Raw genomic sequence first — 21,614 nt, forward strand, 5'->3', positions numbered from 1 at the left:
ATAAAATTGTGGGACATAGCTGTGCGCAAATTGGCTGATATGTTCGCCTACTAATACAGACCCTACACTACAAAGTCAATTCCTCTGAAGTGCTTTGAGATGTTTCAATGCTGTGATAATTTACCAGATGCAACTATTGTTGTTATGATAAAGTATTGTTGCTCATGCCATTTGTTTATGTTATTTTGATGCAGGTAATTCAAATTTAGTGAAAATGCTCAAGTGCAGAGACACAAGAAGACAATTCTGTCCTAATGATCACTGGCTTTCAGATCAAGTTAACATCCGAGCAGATAAGGTTGGTCATTTTTTAGCTAAAGCATTGTTTATTGTATTATAAATTGTAATTTCTCCAGGATAAATTATTTGCTGAATTTTCTTTCCCACTTTGCAGAGTATAATAAGCATTGGTGATATATATTGAACTGCAATAGTGTTTAGTGCAGCAATATAATAACAAAATACCTGGAAATTAATGCTTTACTTACTTTAATTACTTCTATTTTGAAGCTGCTTTGCTTTTCAATACTGAATTGATTATTTGACATCTGTCACTATTTGTCAAAGTAATACTGACCTGTTGATAACCTGACGTTTAAAATAAGACGTAAACCACAGATTTCAACCTTAAATTTTAAAATCCTCAAAGGTTGTTGGACTAATAATCACTGCTTTATTTAACACTAGGTCACACAGCTGTACGTGCCTTCAGCAAGACATGTCTGGAGAATGCGCCGAATGGGAAGAATAGGACCATTGCAGTCAACACTGGATGGTAATTGCATTTTTTAAGATGACATATGTTCATTCCCTATCTTTTGAAGCTAAGTGGTTTATTTCAGAACTCACTGCTCAATCCGTTAATGGTCTGGAAATTTTTTGGAGAAAGTTATGTCTGTTTCACAGACAGGAATGATGGATATTATTAAATACCAGTGACAGGAATACATAGCTTTTATTTTTACACCTTAAAACTCGTCAAAGATGACGAGATTGAATGATGGTGAAAGAAAAAAATGCATATAAGCGCCTTTTTGTCTTTCCTTATAGTTCTGTACACTGAACAATTTAAATTGGGTTAGTTGTGGGTCATAAACAGTATAATAAATAGAACCACTGTTTGTTCTGCTCCATTAATAACCTCTTTGGAAGAGACCATATGTGCATTTGCTTCAAAATTTTATTAGGTTTATTGTGCATTTTATATAGTGACTTAACACGTCATTTTAGTAGTAAGTCTTCAACAAAATGCTTAGTCTATGTATTTGCCTATTAATGCTAACTACCTCTGAGCAGTTTAATTCTTAAAAACATGGAACATTTAATTTAAAGGTGCTGACTTAATAAGCACAGATCGCAGATCAGAATTGTTTTAGAATTTTGCTAAATTCTTCCTTTATTGTGATTAAAATCCGACTAATATAAAGGTGCAATCAGCTTGTAACCTGAAAATAAATCACTGAAATAAAGGGACAATATTATCTTTACGTGGAAATACATTTCACTTTATCAGCACGTTGGTTAGACTTTGGGCAAGGCTTTGAGTGATCCCAGGTTCTAGAATATTTCCATGCTTTCCCAACTTTGCCTTCAGTGTTGAAACAACTTCTTTGAATGTAGTGCAGAGCTAGCAGTGTGGTGTGAAGCAAGCTGATAACAATGTGTGTATGATTTGTTTAATGCCACTTGACTCCATATGGAATAAACCCAATTAGTGTGAAAGTACTATTAAAGCACATATGGCTGTGTTTGTTTGGCCTTTTCATTTACTTAAATGGCAGGCACTAGAATGATAAATAGACAGTGCATTGACCAGTTGAGCACATATTTCTCTTAAAAGATGGAGAAATGCAGATAAACTTGACTAATTGACCAGAATAATTGAGCTTCAGTAGTAGGTTAGTGGTTTAGCTTTGCTGTCCAGGCAGTTTTTTTGCTTTAATTGCCTTTAACCCTTTGTTAACTAAGAACAAACAAACCCTGACTTAATAAAGGATCCACGTGATGACTACATACAGTTTTTGCATTTTTTTTTCAGGCTCCATAGTTGTATTTACTCAGGCATGTACAAGATGCATTTATACAGTGTCTTTCACGTAAGGAGGAAGTCTTAAAGTTCTTGACACTGCTTGGCTGGCAAGTAGGCTAGGCTGGGGTGGATTTGATTAAGGTGAAGCTATATTTTTGTGTGGGCAGTATAATTCCCATTGTCAATGACATGCAGATATTTCCATGATCACTTGTCAACTGATCACATTTTCTGGTGGTGGGAGGAGATAGGACTGGTTTAAGTGTTGGCCTCTCAAGTTCCAGATGTGAATTGCAAAATTGACTTACTTTTGCATTGTCAAAGGAACCTTTATTTTCGTCTCTGCTATCTGGTTTGTACTGCTAAGCTGATTCCATATCGAGGGGTTTGTACTTGAGTTTTGATTTTTTTTCAAGTTTGATTTGTTTTGATAGGTGATGACTATCTTTTGGATGTCTGTGTCGTCAATTGTACTCTTTCTATTAGATTATTATGTTTAGTATTGTTGTTGAAGTGTGTGATTGATGTTTCATTTTCTCAAGTTGTGAATGAAATTTAAATCAAAGTGTGATGTGGGATGTCCTCGTGACGTAAAAGGTGCTACACAAATGCAAGTTGTTGTAATCGTTGTGGGGCCTGACTGCAAGTTCTGGCCCAGGATGTTCTTTTTCATGATTTTAAAATAAGAAATTCTTTAACATGGTATTTAATTATACACAACTCTGTATATTATGTGAATAGTATCGTATCTTCGGTCGTGTCAGTCAGGTTTACCTTCTACATCTGAAACTATAACTTAAAAACAAAGCTAATGTTCCCCCCACCCCTGTTGTGCTTCTTCCAGTTGGTCAAGAACCTGCTCAGTTATCAGTGTCTGAAGAACGTCACCTGGCTATCTTAACTGAATTACCTTTTGTGGTTCCGTTTGAAGAAAGAGTGAAGGTAAGGACAATTCTGCTGCAACCTCTAGATGGTTCGATGAGGAACCCGCTCAACTCCCTCCAGTGACTAGACTGGTACAATTGCTGCCGAAAGCAAAATCGAGCGAAAAGGACTTTGAGAGTGTTGAGTTGATTTGCAGCCTGTAAGAAGATAGATAGCTGATCTCAACTGTTGCAGACTCGGTCTATAATTGCCCCGCTGCCTAGTACATAAGGACCCCTTGACTAAAAATGGGATTAGACTAAACTGTGGTGTACCGGCTTCCGGCAAAAGCGGAATTAGACTTGGAACAATCAATTTTAATGGGCTGAAAAAATAAGAGTAAATATAAGCAATCTGTACATTGCCTAACTTTTGGAGCCTATTGCCTTGTGGATAATGAATGAAACTGGTTGTGTTAGTAAGTCTCAATTTTATAATAAAGGCACTAGAATAGGAAAACTAAGTGACTGACAAAATGGTTGCGTTATTTACTCGCTAGTATGTGAACTAAAATGATGACAGATTCAGAAAGGTATATGCAGAAAATCAGTCTGAGTTTGGCACGGTGTGTGTTTGTCAAAATGTAGCTTCATTTCATTTCATGATTTATTTTTCAGATTTTTCAGAGACTTATCTTCGCTGACAAACAGGAAATTCAAGGGGAGGGGCCATTTTTAGACGGGATAAATGTCACCATTCGGCGAAACTATATCTACGAAGATGCCTATGACAAATTGTCACCAGAAAACGGTAGGTGATTTAACAAGCAAACATTTTCTTTGATTCCTTTTATAATATTTTTCTACATTTAATTGGAGTGCTTTGAGCATAAACAACAAATTTACATTTATATAGCACCTTGCTCATCGGGAGGACATCCAAGGGGCTACACAGCCCAGGGTTTGCATTGGAGCTGGCAGTGGGAGCTGGGAGGTTGGTGGTTGGTGGGGGGGGGGGTTGGAGGAATATGACCAAAGGCGTGGTCAAAAAGGAGGGTTGGAGGATGGAGTTACAGAGAGGGAGGACCAGTTGGCTGAATGTTTCACCACTGATGGTAGGGTGGTTGACGTGAAGTGGATGGAGCGAGCTTGGTATTAAGGTTTGAGAAGATCACAGAGATAAGGTGGTGCAATCCTTTCCAGGGATTTATAATAATAATAATAATCCTTGCTTTTGATATAGTGCTTTTCACGTCTTCTAGACGTCTCAAAGCACTTCACAGAATATGCTGTAAAGTGAATTAAAGGTGAGGCTGAAGATCTTGGCAAAGTATTCCTTCTAAACATTTTCTTCTTCAAGGGCAAAATTGTCCTTTTCTGCCTGTAGGAATAAGCAATTTTAGGCTTGGATCTCAGATTGCAATATGTGGCAACAAAGGCTTGAGGTGTTTTGCTTCCAAGGGGAATTGTTCTACTTCGATGCTGTTCTACCATTGGTGCCTGTATGATGAGCAGCAATGCTGTGGTGTGAGGGGATAATAGTTTTATTGCCTGCTGAGCTCTGGGCAGGGGACTAAAACAACAGCACAGTGCTCTTCTTCATGCTCCACTCAAAATATAATACAAAATTGAATTTGTACAGCGTCGGGAGGACTTCCCAAAGCGCTGGAAATAGAAATGAATGGCAAGGCAAACTGTTACTATTAAGAGAAGCACATTAACTGTTATATAAAATGATAGGTAAGATTACTTTTAAGATTTCTCCTTTACAGAGACTGACCTGAGGAAAAGAATACGTGTCCATTTATTAAATGCTCACGGTTTGGATGAAGCTGGAATTGATGGTGGAGGAATATTCAGAGAGTTCCTTAATGAACTGCTGAAGACGGGGTTTAACCCAAACCAGGGATTTTTCAAAACCACAAATGAGGGTCTTCTATACCCGAACCCAGCAGCAAAGATGTTGGTTGGTGATCACTTCACTAGACACTACTACTTTCTGGGGAGAATGCTGGGAAAGGTGAGTGTCATTTTGTGACTTTCCTGGGGATCTAAGCGTCTCAGTGAAATAAGCGGACCTTTCCATTTGTTTTGGGGTTCACCTCCTTCAAGACCCATCTCAAGACCCTCCTCTTCGAACGTGCCTTTGGTTACCCTCCTAACCCTACCCTCCTCGCTCTCCACCCCTCCTGATCCCAACCACCAGCTCGGATGCATATCCCTGTTTGTCCAGCATCTTGGGATGTCCTCCTGATGTTAATATAATAGTAATAATATTCCTTGCATTTGAAATAGTGTCTTATCACGTCTCGGAAAGCGCTTCACAGAATATACTGTAAGGCACCTATACGAATGTAAGCTGTTTTATAGGGAAGCGATCAAACTGTTCTTTGTTCAAGCCCATTTCAAGAAACCATGTGCAGGCGTAACAGGCAAACCCTTTTTTTCCCCTTTTGGAAAGACTGCTCTCTGTTTGAATATTATCATGTTAAATAGGCTTTTGCACACTATATTTTGTGCGCACAGAATAATTCTATTCTGATTGCAATTGAAGAGGATGTAGATGGTACATGCTATGTGTATGGACTTCATTGCCTGCAGTATTTTAATATTAAACCTATGAGCAAAAATTGCCTTTTAGGAGGAAATTCATTAGCACCCATATTTATTAAATTATCATGAACTCAAATATTCTATAACGCACGTACCACGATTGTTCAGTGTGCTGCAGTCCACTAAGGTCTTTATAGCTTTCAGCCAAAGGGATTACCTCATGTCACTGGCCACTTCTGGATTAAGCTTTCCATTAGGAGATGATTCTTGATTCTGTTTGTATAGTAATTGCATTTTGTTGGCTTTAAATCAGCCAACCAGGAGGAACATAAATAAGCAGTGAAAATATGTGGTAATAGCATGTTTCACAGTTTGGGAAACCTTCAGGTTATCGCCCTTGATTTATCATGTAATAAGGTAAATTCCATTTTGCATGCGACTCGCTTAGTAATGTCTAGTCAGCTCGTTTGAATATAACATAGCTGTCTTGTTTGTTTTCTAAGTGCATTTGTGTTCGATTGACCCATGGCCATTCAGAATTGTTGGCAATTAAGAGAATATTGCTATGATAGGCTGTAAAGTGGAGTGACTAAATTTGTGGGCGAGTGAGAGTAATGGGTATCAGATGTCTCGTGTGAATCAGATTATTGAAGATGGAGGTAGGGAGTTTTGACAAGAGAGCTTTGGAAAACTTTATCCTCACGGTGACCTGATTACTTAAAACAAAAAGCCAAATTTAAAAGCGCTCCCATTTTTAATGGTTCTGATGTAGCTGAATAATTAAATATAGGAATATGTTGAAAGGTTCCACAATGACAACACTTCAGAAGCAGGTTTATCTTATTCTCTTCGACCATGCCTTCGGTCACCCCCCTTCTCCCCTCCCTTCTCCTTCCCTGACTCCAGCTCGGGTCTGAAATGCTGTACACTGTCCAGCACCTTGGGACGTCCTCCCAACGTGAACGGCGCTATACGAATGTAATCTTGTTGTTGTTGGACTGGTTTAAGGTACAATTTGATTTGACCAAACAGTCACAATGGAAGTAAAACGATCCAATTAAAATGTTGACAGTAATCAGCGGTGCCAAGTAATGTACCCACACAAAATGTTAGTTCACTCAAGGGAGAAGAATAACAGATTAATAATAATAATCCTTGCATTTGATACAGCACCTTATCACATCTTTGAGACGTCTTGAAGCGCTTCACAGAACATATTGTAAAGTGAATTGACTGTATTTTGTGGGGGAAAATAGAGAGAAGCTACTTCCATGGGTAGGAGCGTTCCTGATGAGAAGACGTAGATAGAAGAACAAAATGAGAAACTTTTTGCACACAGTTGTTGGTACGTGCAATGTCCGACCAAGTAAGGTGGTAGAAACAGAGTCCATTCCGCATTTCAAGAGGGAAAATCTGAAGCCAGTTGTGTATTACTGCCACTGTCTCACATGTGTATGAAATGCTAAAATTTAGACTTCACTGTCACTAACGTTAACAGTGAGGTCAGTTAGTCATTGGTAAATTATCAATTTAAGTGAAAACGCTTTTAAGCTTCAGTTGGCTTTTTTTCTATTTCATCTGTGCCTGACTCGTCCAGGCCAAAATTAAATATACTGAACCACTAGATTTCTTGCAGATAAGACAAAAGTATTTTATTTGGTAAAAATCAGCGATTATTAGGATGAGTTTCATGAAATTCTATGCAAAATGTGCTCCGACTGATGGCCATTCAAGTTGCTCCAACAAAAAATAGATTTTTTTCTTTATTGATTCTTGATGCTATAAATTACTTAATTGATTTGGCAGCTAACAGATCTTGCTTTTGATATTGTTCACATTTATTTTCCAAATAGCACCACAATTTGCATTAATTGCACAAATGCAGCACTTACTATTATTAAAAAGGTTTCCAGCTAAATGAATCCTTTATTCTCAATCATCTTGGCACAATTTTGGGCAGTAAATACTCATAAAATAGACAGTTGAAATGTACCTTATAGCATTTCTTTATTCTGTTGTTGATGTAGCTTCACAACAGGAACATTAACAGCAAGAGGGCAAAAGAATATAGATGTTCAAAAATAAGGTTGGTTTGCATATTACAGCATGGAAAGGGTCACATTAGAAATTAATCAACAAAACAACCGACATGCAGGGTTACACAGTTAACCTAAAATAGACTTTAATTTATGCATAAGTGTGTATTTAAAACACCATCCATTTTATTGCATACTGAATAGAAATTGCAGGTTGTGTATGGCTTGATCGAAAGTGCAGATATTTACAGTGTGTGTAAAAAAAATGTTAATCCATTTAAAATTGAACTTTGCCTTCTAGGAAATTTGTATATATTTATCACTTACTTTGAATGTCATCATTGTTTTAGGCCAACTTTAAAATCAAAATGTATATGTATTTCACCGATAAAATACAGTCATTTCACTTTATAGTATATTCCGTGAAGCGTTTTGAGACGTCTCAAAGACATGATGAGGCGCTATATCAAATGTAAGGATTATTCTGATTATGTACTCTGATTTAAAGAGCTGCAGGGAATATTCGGTGAGACATGATACGAAAAATGGGTGAATTAGATTTTTAAAATGTTTATGAGAAAAATGAAACCATAGGAAAATCAAGTCCATGGTGGAGTAACCAAATAAGTCTAATTGAATTGTTACAAAAGTAAGAATTATTATCTTAAAAGTGCAAGGATCGAGTAGTGGGGAATGGTGGTTAATAGCAGTATTTATGCGAATAGTCCCTCCAGTTGACAAGTTACCTGAGATTCTGAGGTATACAGATGCTCTTATCAAATACAAGTATTACTATAAATCTATGAAGTCCTAAAGATCAGATAATGACAACTCCAACTTGCCTTTATGGAACCACTCCCTCACATAGGGTAACGTCCCTTTTAAGGAGAGCTAGAAATGTTATGGTGGAACAGGATATAAGGGTGTCAAATTCATCATATCACTTAGAAATCTGCAACGTGTCGAGATCAGTGACTCGATGCCTGTAAGGCACCTGGACTGGATGAGGTGCATCCTGGAATCCATAAGGAAATGAATCCGAAAACAGATGAGGATCTGGTTAATTATCTTCGGAGCTCCATAAATGCTATTGAGGGCGAGAATAGCAAATACCTTTCTGATATTCAAGAGATAGAGTGTGGGGGAGAAGTATACACCAAGTTAGGCAAACTTGATTAGTAGGGAAAATCCTTGAATGTAATAATATTCATCTGTATGGGAAAGTAACTGTGGGAGGAGTGATCATAGATTTGCAAACAGTAGGTCCTGAGCTGTGAAATTCCTGAATTGGTTTTGAAGTTAAACAAAATTAAGGATTGAAGGCTATTGAAGCGCGTACAATTTCAGAAGGAATTTCATAAAAATCTACACAAGACTTGTGATCGTGTTTAAGGTTAATAGCAAATCTGCTGGCTGGCTGGGAAAGCAGGTGACACGGAAATGACTGCCTGGGAATCATGACGAGTGGAGGGCTCTTTTCTAGGTTCCTGCTTTTAGACCACCTGAAGAACACACAGGGTTCTTCACTGTAACTTACAGATGACACCAAGTGAGCCAGACGATTAACATAACAGTTGTTATTTCTTTGGTATTATTATGGTATTCAGCGATCTGTAGTTGTTTAAGTGAATGAAGCAAGGAGTAGTGGCTGAACATTGGGTTATATAATTGTAAATTATACAGTATATTAGAACAGGACATGTGCAGGAAAATCAGAATGAAAGTGGAAGATTTGACCACCATGCTCCATTATTTTATTAGTTTGTGTATTGATTGAATATTGTCTCTAAACAAAAGCGGGAAAGGGTTTGCCAATTTATTTCCATCCCACGTCTGATAAAATAAATCCCATTCATTGTGTTTGTGCTTTTCTGTTTACTGCAGGCGCTGTATGAAAACATGTTGGTAGAGCTGCCGTTCGCGAGCTTCTTTCTCTCCAAGCTACTGGGCACAAGCGCCGATGTTGACATTCATCACCTTGCCTCATTAGATCCTGAAATGTACAAGAACCTGCTTTTCTTAAAGAGCTATGAAGGTGATGTTGAGGAACTTGGACTGAATTTCACAGTGGTCAACAACGAGCTTGGAGAGGCGCAGGTCAGTCTACATCCCCCCATGTTGATAATTAACTCAATTATCTGCTTGTTCAACAGATTAAACAGATAGAGCATGCTTGTGGCAGTGATCTTTGTGCAATTCTTTGACAGAGATAGCATTTTATTGACCATTTCAACAGCATTAGGTGTGAATGAAAGCTTGTAGGGCTGTTCTGGAGCAACTGTGTAGAAAACAGCTGACAAACGATTTCTCAATTATTTTTCTAGTTTTTATTGAATGTTTATGTCCTTTTTCATGATCATAAAAGCCTGATAATTTGAACTGCAGGCATTTTATTTAAGTTCGGGATTAAGTTTCTCATCTTAGTTGTAGCCATTTTATTGCCATGCTGTTCTGTTTGCATAGCTTCTCGTTGTGTTATTAACTTCTCTTTAAATATGTTTTATGAAGTCATTTTATCATATTTGACTTAAATTTTGAATCCTGGGATAATAGTTGTGTGCTAGGTTTCATTGATCTGAAGTCTGTGAATGTGAACTGAGATAAAGCAGATTTCACTAAATGAGAGATTCACAAATGAAGAACAGACAGAAGTATTCAACCTCAGTGTTTAGTATATTATATCGACTGCTTGTATTATAGATAAACATAAAGCTGACTTCTTGCCTCAAGGAGATTTCAAATGTAACCAATTGTCTTTCAGTAAACTTTATTGAACTTTATATTGTATACTTAAATATTTACAAGCTCCCACCTTTAAATAACATTTTTTTAGTGATACACTAAAATTGGTAGTAAAAATGCCTCGATTAACTCCCACAAGTAGTGTGTGGTGTTTACAATACAACTTACATGTGTATTGTGCCTTTCACGTTGAGAGGTTGTCTCAAGGCACTTTACACTGCTGGCTGGGTACCCCAGGTGGGGGGAGTGCGAGGAGATGGGAGGGGAAAGGTGAGGGTCAAAGACTTGTGTCTGGAGACAAACCTTGAACAAGCGGAGGGAGGGCGGGAGGGAGGGAGACAATTAAAACAACAGATTAAGACTTCAGTGTTTGGATAGGTGTGACAGTGACTTTAGTCATTCAGAATTTATAATAATAATAATCCTTGCATTTGATATAGCGCTTTTCATGTCTTCTTGACGTCCCAAAGCGCTTCACTGCATAGACTGTAAAGTGAATTGACTGTATATTTGTGGGCGAAACGCGGCAGCCAATTGCGCACAGCAGCGTCCGCACAAACAGTCGTGGATTGAAGTGACCAATTTATTACTGTTTATTTGAGGGATTATCAGGTGTGTGGAGTAAGGAAACTTGCCCAAGGTTTCGACCTACCGCGAATCGAACTCATGCAAAATGTATTCTTTGACTTGATATTTGTTCATGTTCTGATCATTTATTGACAAAAATAATCATAAGTGACCCTCTTAAAACTATTATCAAGATTTTCAAAAGCCTTTTAAAATTTTCTTCAATTTCAATCACTCTGGGATTGTGTTTTGAATTTGCGTATTTTTGGAAACTTTTTTTGCCTTGGCCAAATCCTGCTTTTACTCATTAATTGTAAGTTGCAAAGGATGATTTTTCCCAAAAAAATCCAATAAAAATATTTTATCAAAAAACACATCTGTCCGGCTCAGGATCTACCTGTTTGACCACGCCTTCGGTCATCTTCTCACCCCCCATGCACAGACTTAACTCCCATCCCCAGCTTGGGGGCCAAGCCAGGATTGTTCAGGGCTTTGGGACATCCTCCCGATGTGAAAGACGCCGTATAAGTATAATTTTTTATTGGATTTTTATTATTATACTCCCAACAATAACATTTATGTAGCCCCCTTCACACGGCACCTAACAGCAGTGTAATTTAATGGTGTGACAGTAGTATAACTGTTTGTGTGTGTGGGGGTATATATATATTATATAGATACACACACACACATTTTGCCCTGCCTGGGAATCGAACCCCTGTCACTCTCTTGCGAGGCGAGTGCTCTAACCACTGAGCTAAAGGACTCTAGGAGTTGAGTTTGCAGGTGACACGAAAAATAGGGAGTGTGGCTAAGATCATTTTATTCTGACTAAAAGCATTTGTGTATGTGTGTGTTTCAGGTGGTGGAATTGAAGGCAGGTGGGAAGGATATTCCTGTCACGAGTGCTAACAGGATAGCATACATTCACCTTGTAGCAGACTACAGGCTCAATAAACAGATCCGACCACATTGCCTCGCCTTCAGGCAGGGGGTGGCAAATGTTGTCAATCTGGAATGGCTGAGGATGTTTGACCAACAGGAATTGCAGGTAAAACAATTTGGGTGAGATTTCTGTGCTGTGTAACTCTTGTTGCCCCTGTGGTTCTCAAATGCCACAATGGAAGATGTTTATCCATCAAAGGAGAAGAGCTTTTCCTTCTCTTCTCACACTCTCCTCCTCCTCCTCCTCCATCTCTCCAACCAAACCGCCCCTCTTCTCCACTGCCTCCCCCTTCTCCTCCCCAGAATGTTGCACTTGTGTTTTTTTTAAACAAAAAAATTCTTAAGGACTCTAAAACTCCACTGTTTCAAATGGCATTTCTTAAAGGACTGACTCCATGTTGAAAATTGGAATCTCTCCCATTAGCCAGAGGTCAGTCACATCAATTTGCTGGAACTCCATTTCAAGAGTAAGTGGTGTCAGAGGAGAATTCCCGACTTGGTTCCAAATGTGTTGCTATTTGATGCTGTCGACAGATGGCAGGTCACAGTCACCACTCCTAGTAACCTGACGAATTTCGAAGCGATATTTATTATAGAGCTGTTAGAAACACCAGTATGTTTTTTTTTAAAACTTGTCTTTAATTCCTTTTCCCTCCTGTCAGGTTTTAATTTCTGGAGCACAGATTCCGATCAATCTCGATGATCTCAAAAACTTCACAAACTACTCAGGTAAGTAAATTAACATGTTAACCTAAGGATGTGAATTTGTTTTAATTGTCATACTGGGTTCATTTCATTTTGTTGTTGTGTTTAAGCAAATCTGTACAGTAAGCACCATCTGAAACATCAATGGTCTTTTATTGAGTGGGATTATTTTTGCCGACTCGGAAAAATGAGCATTGAAAGAAATTCAAATAAATCAACTAGTTTTATTCCCTTTCCTCTCCTGGAGGAGGTGATTTGTGAATCTAACACTGGCAACCCTCTGAGAGCTGATTTTGTATGACCGTCAATGGGGTTTCGCCAGGCAATTTAATAGAGCAGGGAATTAATTGTCTTTACTAAAATCCACGTTACTACTGGGACAGTTTCTGAATAGTACAATCAGGAGCAGAAACCCTGATTGATCTTGGAGTCCAAGGACAGTGATTTTGAATTGGTTTATGCAAGTTTGTGATCTAAATTTTCTCACAAATAAACTCCAGAGTGTGGAAAAAGAATATTTTTATTAGCAATATTATTTGATATAGTCCAATGCCCGAGATCTCAGCAAAGCTTCATCCGCAGATTGTTACCAAGTAAATTAGCCACTCTTTATTTCAGCAGATTGAGGTGTAATAAACACACATGGTTGAGGTACTGTTTAATTAATGTGTATAATATAAGCTTGTGGTTACAGATCAGTTGTCAGGAAGTTACCATAATTCCTGATTAATAAGTAGATCCATTGAGCCAGTGCTGTATCTAGGGTGAGGACTTAATTTGATAGTTGATCTGATTTATTTTTATTTATTTTGGCTTCATAATTGCCTTTGTGTTTGTTCAAGTCATTGTTAAGGAATAAGGGACCTTCAAAGTGATTTATGTTCATGGATTAAGTGTCAGGGTTAAAATAACTATCCTGACCATTTTGAAATGCTTTTTTATGGCACTTTTAAGGAGGTTTTATTCATTGGCTAGCCATGAAGTCTTGATCTTATGTTTGTAGGAGTCTTTTCAGTCTTAAATCTTCATTACGTTACTCTTCTAGAAAGAGGAGAAAACATATTTAAGTGGTAAATTTTGCTGGTTATATTCATATTTAAATTGCAGAAATGATAATCTGAGTGCAGTAACTCGAACAGTATATCCAAGAACTACAAGAACAACACATTACATTTGTATAGTACCTTTTCTTAATAAAGTGTTAATAATAATCCTTGATTTAATATAGCACCTTATAGCATCGTTGAGACATCTCAAAACGATTCGCAGAATATACTGTAAACCGTAGTGACTATATTTTGTGTGAGAAACAAGGCAACCAACTCCGCACAGCAGTGTCCCACAAACAGTCGTGTGACTGGATTGCTCTCGAGGATTGGGGCAGAGATATATACTTAATATATTTAAACTAAAACATTTAACGTTATGTTCCAGCATTTCAGTATTCAAAAATGCTTATTGAAACGTGAAGTTTACTGCATATCAGCCAGTAACAGGCCAATTACCTTCAGTACTTTGTTTTATTATATACGATTCTGAAAAAGATACCGTTACATTTTTTTTGTCCCTGTACTTTAGGAGGCTATTCAGCAGACCATGTCGTCATTAAAATATTCTGGGACGTCGTGGAAAGTTTCACCAGTGATGAAAAGCGCAAGTTACTGAAGTTTGTCACTAGTTGCTCTCGACCTCCACTGCTGGGATTTAAGGTAAAGCTAAATTGAGGGTTGTGTGTTACAGTTTATAATGGACTGTAGGAATCTTCCGCTGTTTTAATATGTGAATGTACAATTTACGTTAGCAGATCCTAGTATTCTTTGGATCTATATATAATATACACACAAACACGCACACACGTAGAAATTTACTCTAATTAGAAAAACAGGAATGCAGCGAATATGTATATGAATAGCAGAGTCCGAGAACTCCCAGCGTGAGCTACGGAGCACATGGTAAGTCTTGAAGGTGATGGTCAGATTACCTTTTCCTCATTCAATGCAGTTGATACCGATCTCATAATTAATTCAGGTTTAGCCATGGTGATCTCGACTGCTTTACACCAGAAGACGTGTATCTGGTTCCCTCTGGTGGCTCAAGAGTATTGCACTGTTTTTGTACTGAGAATTGCAGATCAGAAAGGTCTGTGCTCAATTTGCTGACGTCTTTAGTCACAGCTGTTGGGAGGGACGAGGAGAGAAGGGAAATGCACTAAGTTTACGCACTGCTGTTGGCTTCAGTGTCAAAACATCTCAAAGTGCTTCAGAGTCTCTGAGATGTGTTAGTGACTGTGTATTTGTACTCTTGATGCAGTACGGTGTGGTAGTTATATTTTTCACAGATTTAGAGTATAATTATGAATTATGACCCAAACGACACACATTGGGTTTCGGTGTAATCCGATGATCACACATTTGTACCTTTTTATTAATGTGAAGTGAGAACTTTTGTTTGAGTAGATTTAGCTTCAGGAAATTGTGTGTGATTCAGGAGTCAACAAAATCCTTCCGTTTACCTCAGGGAAATTTGGAGAATGTTGTCTGACTTGTTATCTGAATTTTAATTTTTTTTTGCAATTTGATATTTTGGACACCATTTTAATTTTAATTTCAGTTATCATAAAATTATCACTTCCATAATACAACTTCAAACTGATTCTGTAAATAAAAAAATCTTCCCTGCTGTGACACTGTTAGTATAAGCCTTGCTGTTAATACCTACCGATCAATAAAACTGCCTAGGTTTACGAGTTGGTAATTACTTAATACAAGAATAAATATCACGCATTAGGAATTATTTAACAAATAACACCAGATAAAAGGTGGCAAATTATCCTTATCTAATGTATGTATTCTTCTGGCTGAGTTAGTCTTCCCAAGCCTTTGTAATTCTTCACTATTCACATTATATTGTGATTGAAGGCTTAGGTCATCTTGTCAAGTGTGTTTGCTTGTAATTTAGGTATTTTACATGTTTGACTGTTAGGAATTGATTTTGTGTATCACACATTACACACTAAACACATTGAATGAGTTTGCTCCAGCTGTTGGAATTCAGAAACTTAACTTTGAACGTAGCTTCCAATTTAGACTCCACCATCAGCCTTGGCCTTTGTTTGATGAGGGACTTGTTGATGTAAATGAGTGGCCATATTGTTGACTGCAGAGGGGCCTTATTTCATCCACCTCAGAGCAAAGTGGCTGTTGGATTTGAGTCAATCCTCTGTGACAGTCTTGATAGTCCGGTTGCTGAGATGGGTCTGCAGTACTGCAGGGCATTGATGACAGCACGGCCAGACTGGCTCATCGGCAGAACATGGGAATGACAGACCAGTCACTGGGGGCAGTGATTCTTTCCACTCAGGTCCTTTTAACCCTACAAACCAAAGCTCTAATAGCTAGGGTGTTTTTACCTGGACAAGCAACGGGAAGCTTGTCAGACAATGTTTTTGATGGCAAGTTATGTGGTTTTAGCTGGTTAAACTCCAGAAGTTACCCACTCCGGGTCCTCAAGCTTTGGCTCTGTTCAACCTGCAACTAATACTGGCCAGAACTGGGGAAGCAGGTGTGTCCCTCCAAGGAGAGGGTGCGTGTTCTGCTCCAGAAATGGAAATTTCCATGTGTAGGAGGCATACATGTATTACGCAGTCAGTTTGGATCCTCTTACTCATAGTGATGGTTTCCTGCGTGTTTTTAACCCCCAGCTGAGCATTTCTGAAGGAGACTTAATATCTCCAACGTTCTGAACTTTTATCTAATTTCTCTTTCCCATCTTTGCTTCTGTCATGTTCTTCTTATTGAACCAATTCTCTCTTCCCTTTCTGCTCTTCAAGCCTTCCTCCAACTCTCTTAATAATAATAGTAATAATCCTTGCATTTGATATAGTGCTTTTCATGGCGGGAGGACGTCCCAAAGCGCTTCACAGAACACACTCTTCATTGCTGCACTCACTTTGTATCTTTACTCCAATCTCCTTTACCTTTCTATTCCCCCCCCACAACCCGCCCATCTGCCAGTTCAGGTAGATACTAAGATCTATTGCACTATTAGAAAATAAATGTTTCCGGGTTCTTAGCCAAGAATCCTCCAGTTAAATTGCTCATTCATTTCCTGGCTGTTGGTGGGAACCTTGCTGTTGGTAATGGCTGCCATATTTGCCTAAAACTTAGTCCTTGACAGCAATTCCCTGCTCTTTGAGACATTTTCACATATTAAGTGCTATATCAAATGCAAGACTTGCCTAATCAATGAGACATGACTCGTTGGCAGTAATAATCAGTTGAGTGGGATGGTCCAGAGAATTTGCTTTGCCTTGGTCTATATGCTGCTTCTCTTCTTTTGATCTTTCAGTCTAAGCCAGTGAAATACCGATATATCCAACCATCACAAGAAAATACATCTTTGTTCAAACCTAGCTACTGTTCTGCTGCGTAATACAACCTCTGTCTATCATAATCCTGCTGAAGGAACACAAGCCAACTTTATCTTATCAAAATTCTACTTTTTGAGCTGTTTTTTTTAACCACCTTTTAAGAGATCGTTTAGTTGCTAGCTCTTCAAAAGAGAAAAGGGAACGTTTTGGCTCATTTTTCTCCTCAAACGCTGATCTTAATTATCCTGGCAAAGAGCCTCCCTCGATTGATCCATCCTGTTCTTCCTTGTTTAATTGCTCAAAGGCACTATTTCATCACGTCGCTCGCAAGTCTAACCTTCAATGCTTCCACTTTTAATCCTCCCTCGTTATTGATCTCCTGGTCCCTGCTGTTCCTGTAAATTCAAGTGTGATTCTTAAATCTCCTCGATCGCTGTAGCAGCTTCCAAAATAAATTTTGGCTTGCTCTTGGTGCCAATTGTTTCTCTTTCCTGGCCTTTCTATAAGCCAAAGCCATGGATACTGTTCCCATATCTAGAAAGTTCTTGTTCCAATCTCGGACAAGAGAAAATAAACATCTTGTTGTACGTTTACCTCTGATTTCCATCATTTCTCAATCAGTCACAACCTTTTCTTAAATCAATATTGTCCAGTGCTTTGGGATATCCTCCAGTCTTAAAAGGCACTATACAAAGGTAATTTGTTGTTATGGTCATTGGACTTGTAAACTTTCCTCTCGTTTTTGCAAATCTGCATATTTGTTGATCCACATGTTCTTCCTCCTCACTGGGCTTTTATTTACAATAAAATGTTGGTCATCAGCACTTTGGATAATCTTTGGAGCCTGCACTCAGGTTACCATTTTTTGATCTTAAACCAAGTCGTGTTCATGACTGACTGAGTAATAATAATCCTTATAGTAATCCTTGCATTTGGTGCTTTCCCCTCAAATTGTTCAGTTTGTGCTGGAGCTGATGGCTAATTCTCTGACCATTCTCCATGGTGTGAGGCGAATGGTGTCCACACAATCTAAACAAAGTTGCATCATACGTTGTCCTCGTCACTGGTCGTTGGGGTTCTGTGTGATAGTGGGTAAGAATTAGTCTAAATACCTCTGCACTTTCAATTGCCATTTTCTGGTACATCACTATTTTGGTCATGGCCTTACAATGATATGTGGCCTCTTTCCGTTTAATGCATCATTGATACCAGACTCAATGGGCTCCACATGAACAGCCCGCCCTGTGCTCCCCGTAAAGAGGAACTGCACGGCTAAATTGTAATGTAAATCAAGATGGATCCTGAGGAATGCAATCTGAAGTGAATTAACCCAAGCGTCTTCAAGACGGGTTAAATCGTATAAAGAATAATACTGTACGGGGAAGGCAGAGCTGGATAGACATGTGTAATATAAGTGGACAGATTTATACCTGCACTAAAGAGACTGAAGTGCCCAGAGTAATGTAATGTGAATCCGAACACAATCTGCCAAGCGCATAAAGCTTCTAAGCCCATCCATTTTTAGCTGTTACGACTTTGCATTTATTTTTACCAGCAGTTTCATTGCTTGATAAGCATTCTGCTCAAAGGCTGCTCTTTGACTTTGCCCTGTACTAATGCTGCCTTATCTTTAATTAAGTGCAATAAATGTCCAAAAATTCATTAGAAAAGAAATAGCTCTGTCAACGCTAATCCATTTTAGAAGATGATTGAAATCTTTTCCAGAAAATCATTTGTTCCTGAATACCGCATCCTGCAGGCAATGACGGTTTAATAAGTTAATAGGCAGAAAAATGGGTTGTTGGAGAGAAGGTTCAAGGAGTCACTTCACCAGTCTTAAATTGCTGAATCTCTGTTGTACTTTAAGATTACTGAATGAATTGCTATTACCCTTGCCAACCACAGTTAATGCAAATTTCTGCAAAGTATCATTTAATTTTACGTAAGAATTTTACAAGAATTATTAAGACACCATCAGGGAAAGCAGCTTACCTTGGATTTGAAGGATGGAGAAATTGCAGAATATTGCGGGAATGCCAGTCTCAAATTGATCATCTTTTTAGGGTAACTGTCTTGCACAGTTTCAGATATTTGGGAAAACCTAATAACTTGCATTCAGTACAAAAGCAATGGCAACGGCAACGCTAAGCAGTTTTATGATTGAAATCTTTTCCACAAAATCTTCCCTCGCCTCATTCAAGGTCTGTCTGAAGACCTATCCCCTTGCCCGTACCGTCAGTTATCTTTCTCCAACGTCTTTGAGACGTCTCAAAGCGCTTCATAGAATATACTGTAAAGTGGATTGACTTTATATTTTGTGGGTGAATCCGATGTGAAAGGTGCTATATAAATGTAAACTATAGCTGGTGTTAAACATTCTCACCATCACCTAGCAGCAAGTATTAATTGTTTTTAAGGAACGCTCTCTCTTGAAGAGTTGGTCCCTTGCTGTTTGATCAGCTTTACCACTGTATGAGTGTGCAGCTGCTTCTATGGGTGATTCTGTAAAACCTGATCGCAAAGGCAGGTTAATTGTCTGAATGACATCCATCATTCCATGATATAAAACTGGCAAATCTGTGATAATTTTCAGCGTAAAAAGATTCTGTAAAGACATTCTGTGATCTGTAAAAGGCCTTTGAGGTAATTCAGTCTCCTTTAGTTTCAATTGTCAGATAACGTGTTATTTGACCGTTGAAGGTAAAGATTAGAAAAAAGTAACTTTGATGGGTGATATTTTTTTCCTTTAGACTTTGACTCGCAATGTTCTGATGCTGTTACAAACTGGTACACAATACATTTGCAGATTTCAGTGATTGTCTGCACTGATACTTTTTGGGTCTTTCCAAAGATTAAAAATGCTTTAAGAGTTTTAAGAGACTGGTTTATGAATTAGTATTGACTGGTATTCATTCTCCGAATTCCCCTCGAGAGGTCTCAGATAATCTTTCAGGACTATGAAAGAAAACTGATGGGGGGGCTAAAATATATAATTTTTAAATAGCTTAAACAAGCTAATGTTTGCGAAATGATATGTTAATTAAGGTTAACCATCTGACCGCCTTTTTGATTTGTCTTTAGGAGCTATATCCTGCATTTTGCATACAAAATGGAGGGACTGACTTGGAGCGATTGCCGACAGCTAGTACTTGTATGAACCTACTGAAGCTTCCAGAGTTTTATGATGAAAATCTGATGAGGAGCAAACTACTTTATGCAATTGAGTCAGCAGCAGGCTTTGAGCTAAGCTGAAGTAAAACAGGTTGTTGAACTTGTGAAAATATTGGTGTCCTATACACACACCATCAATCAGAATTCTCAGAATGGCGGTAAATCAAACTGTTGATCTGAAACGTGTCTTGTAATGAAGTGCACTGCAAAGATGAGGCTTTTAATCAACTGTCTGTAGCTCAGAAGAATATAGGATCATATGGATTACAGAGTGGGGGTGTTTTTACTGTGTAGAAATGAATTGGAGACAACACACTGAGCACAAGTCTCAACTGTGACGAACAGACCGATCTGTAATGTTAACAGAAAAATAAGCCCATGCTCTGTGACATTAACCAAAGATGCAGAAAATGTTGAAATGCCGTGTATAAGTTAAAAAAAAAACAAAGGGCAAAAAAGGAAGCCATAATAATGGAAGATATTTGCATTTGAAGTAGGTCCCTTCTCATCTGAAGCCTATTTTAGAAAGGAAATACGTGGCTTATATGGAGTTTTTTTAAAACTTCACGCTGACTTCTTGCATTTGACATGGTTAGGTGGGAGCACATAGACGGTGTATTGCTGTGTTTTTCATTTTTAAAAGTTGCACATTTCTTACCGTCTTGGTTTCTAATCACAATTATGTCACAGTCTGAAACCCACCAAAAACAATTCCAATTTGAAACCCAGCTTGTAAGGTGTGTGACTACATCTTTATCCGGTTAGATGATCCTTCTGCAAAACTAGTGTGAATTTTTGAGGGGGGTGGGTGGGTGGGGGGAGTGAGATGTATGGATGGGAAATAGTCTTCTAATTCTTTCCAGTGGTCCATTGAAAACTGTTCAGCTTGCTCCTAAAATCGTGCTATTTAGGGTAAACATTTTAAGACCAGGATTCGTTTGCGATTTCTGTAAACAGAGATGTGAATACGTATATGTTTTTTTTCCCTGCATCTGTGAATACTATGTTTTTGCTCTGTATCTGTACAGTTTTTTTTCTTGTGTATTAAATTTCTGTGGTACCAGAATGGTCCTTGCTGTTAAATGAGCATTGTAACTTAACAGCTATTAAAACAAAATTTGAATAATGTCACTGTATATCCTGTGTTTGCACAGATCGCCTTGGAGATGTAATGTGAATTGATGCAAAGTGATTAGGGTTTAGGAAAGCAAATGAGCAGCAGTTTAAGTCTTGGATTTATTTTAATATAAAGTAAGAACAAACGGTTGCCTTCAGGGCTTGATGTCAAGACATGGTTGAAGAGGAGGGTCTTGAGGTGAGCCATGAAGGGAGCCAGGTGAAGGGAATGTGGGATGGAGTTCCAGAGGGTGGGGGCAGAGAGGCTGAAGGCGCGATATAGTTTGCGACATGATGTGTGTGTGCGACTGCCAGGATGATGGAAGGCAAACTGGATGGACCTTAGTCGTCTTTCTCCAGTAAATCCTTACATTGCGTCAGCAGTCCATAGGAAGATTTTTCAGGAAAGTAATTAAGTAGCAGAGGGAAGTTTTTATTTCCGGTCAGAATTAGTTTGAGTACATACCTCAATATTTTAGAGTAATATTTGCAGGGTTTCCTTATTTAATGCTGGTGTA

General features: G+C 38.3%; 1 protein-coding gene across 1 annotated transcript in view; it reads left to right on the forward strand.

The window, feature by feature from the left end:
- The window catches only part of ube3c (ubiquitin protein ligase E3C), a 48,512-nt gene extending 27,401 nt beyond the window's left edge, over positions 1-21,111 (forward strand). Inside the window, exons 15-24 of the mRNA XM_042331913.1 lie at positions 195-298; positions 688-775; positions 2,874-2,971; positions 3,571-3,703; positions 4,665-4,912; positions 9,366-9,578; positions 11,653-11,841; positions 12,398-12,464; positions 14,019-14,149; positions 19,891-21,111. Of these exons, the coding sequence (XP_042187847.1) occupies positions 195-298; positions 688-775; positions 2,874-2,971; positions 3,571-3,703; positions 4,665-4,912; positions 9,366-9,578; positions 11,653-11,841; positions 12,398-12,464; positions 14,019-14,149; positions 19,891-20,061 (1,442 nt within the window). The 3' untranslated portion in view covers positions 20,062-21,111. The remainder of the gene's footprint in view (positions 1-194; positions 299-687; positions 776-2,873; positions 2,972-3,570; positions 3,704-4,664; positions 4,913-9,365; positions 9,579-11,652; positions 11,842-12,397; positions 12,465-14,018; positions 14,150-19,890) is intronic.
- Positions 21,112-21,614: the final 503 nt, after the last annotated feature.

The sequence above is a fragment of the Callorhinchus milii genome, unplaced genomic scaffold (assembly GCF_018977255.1).
Source record: "Callorhinchus milii isolate IMCB2004 unplaced genomic scaffold, IMCB_Cmil_1.0 Scaffold2, whole genome shotgun sequence".
Taxonomy (NCBI): domain Eukaryota; kingdom Metazoa; phylum Chordata; class Chondrichthyes; order Chimaeriformes; family Callorhinchidae; genus Callorhinchus; species Callorhinchus milii.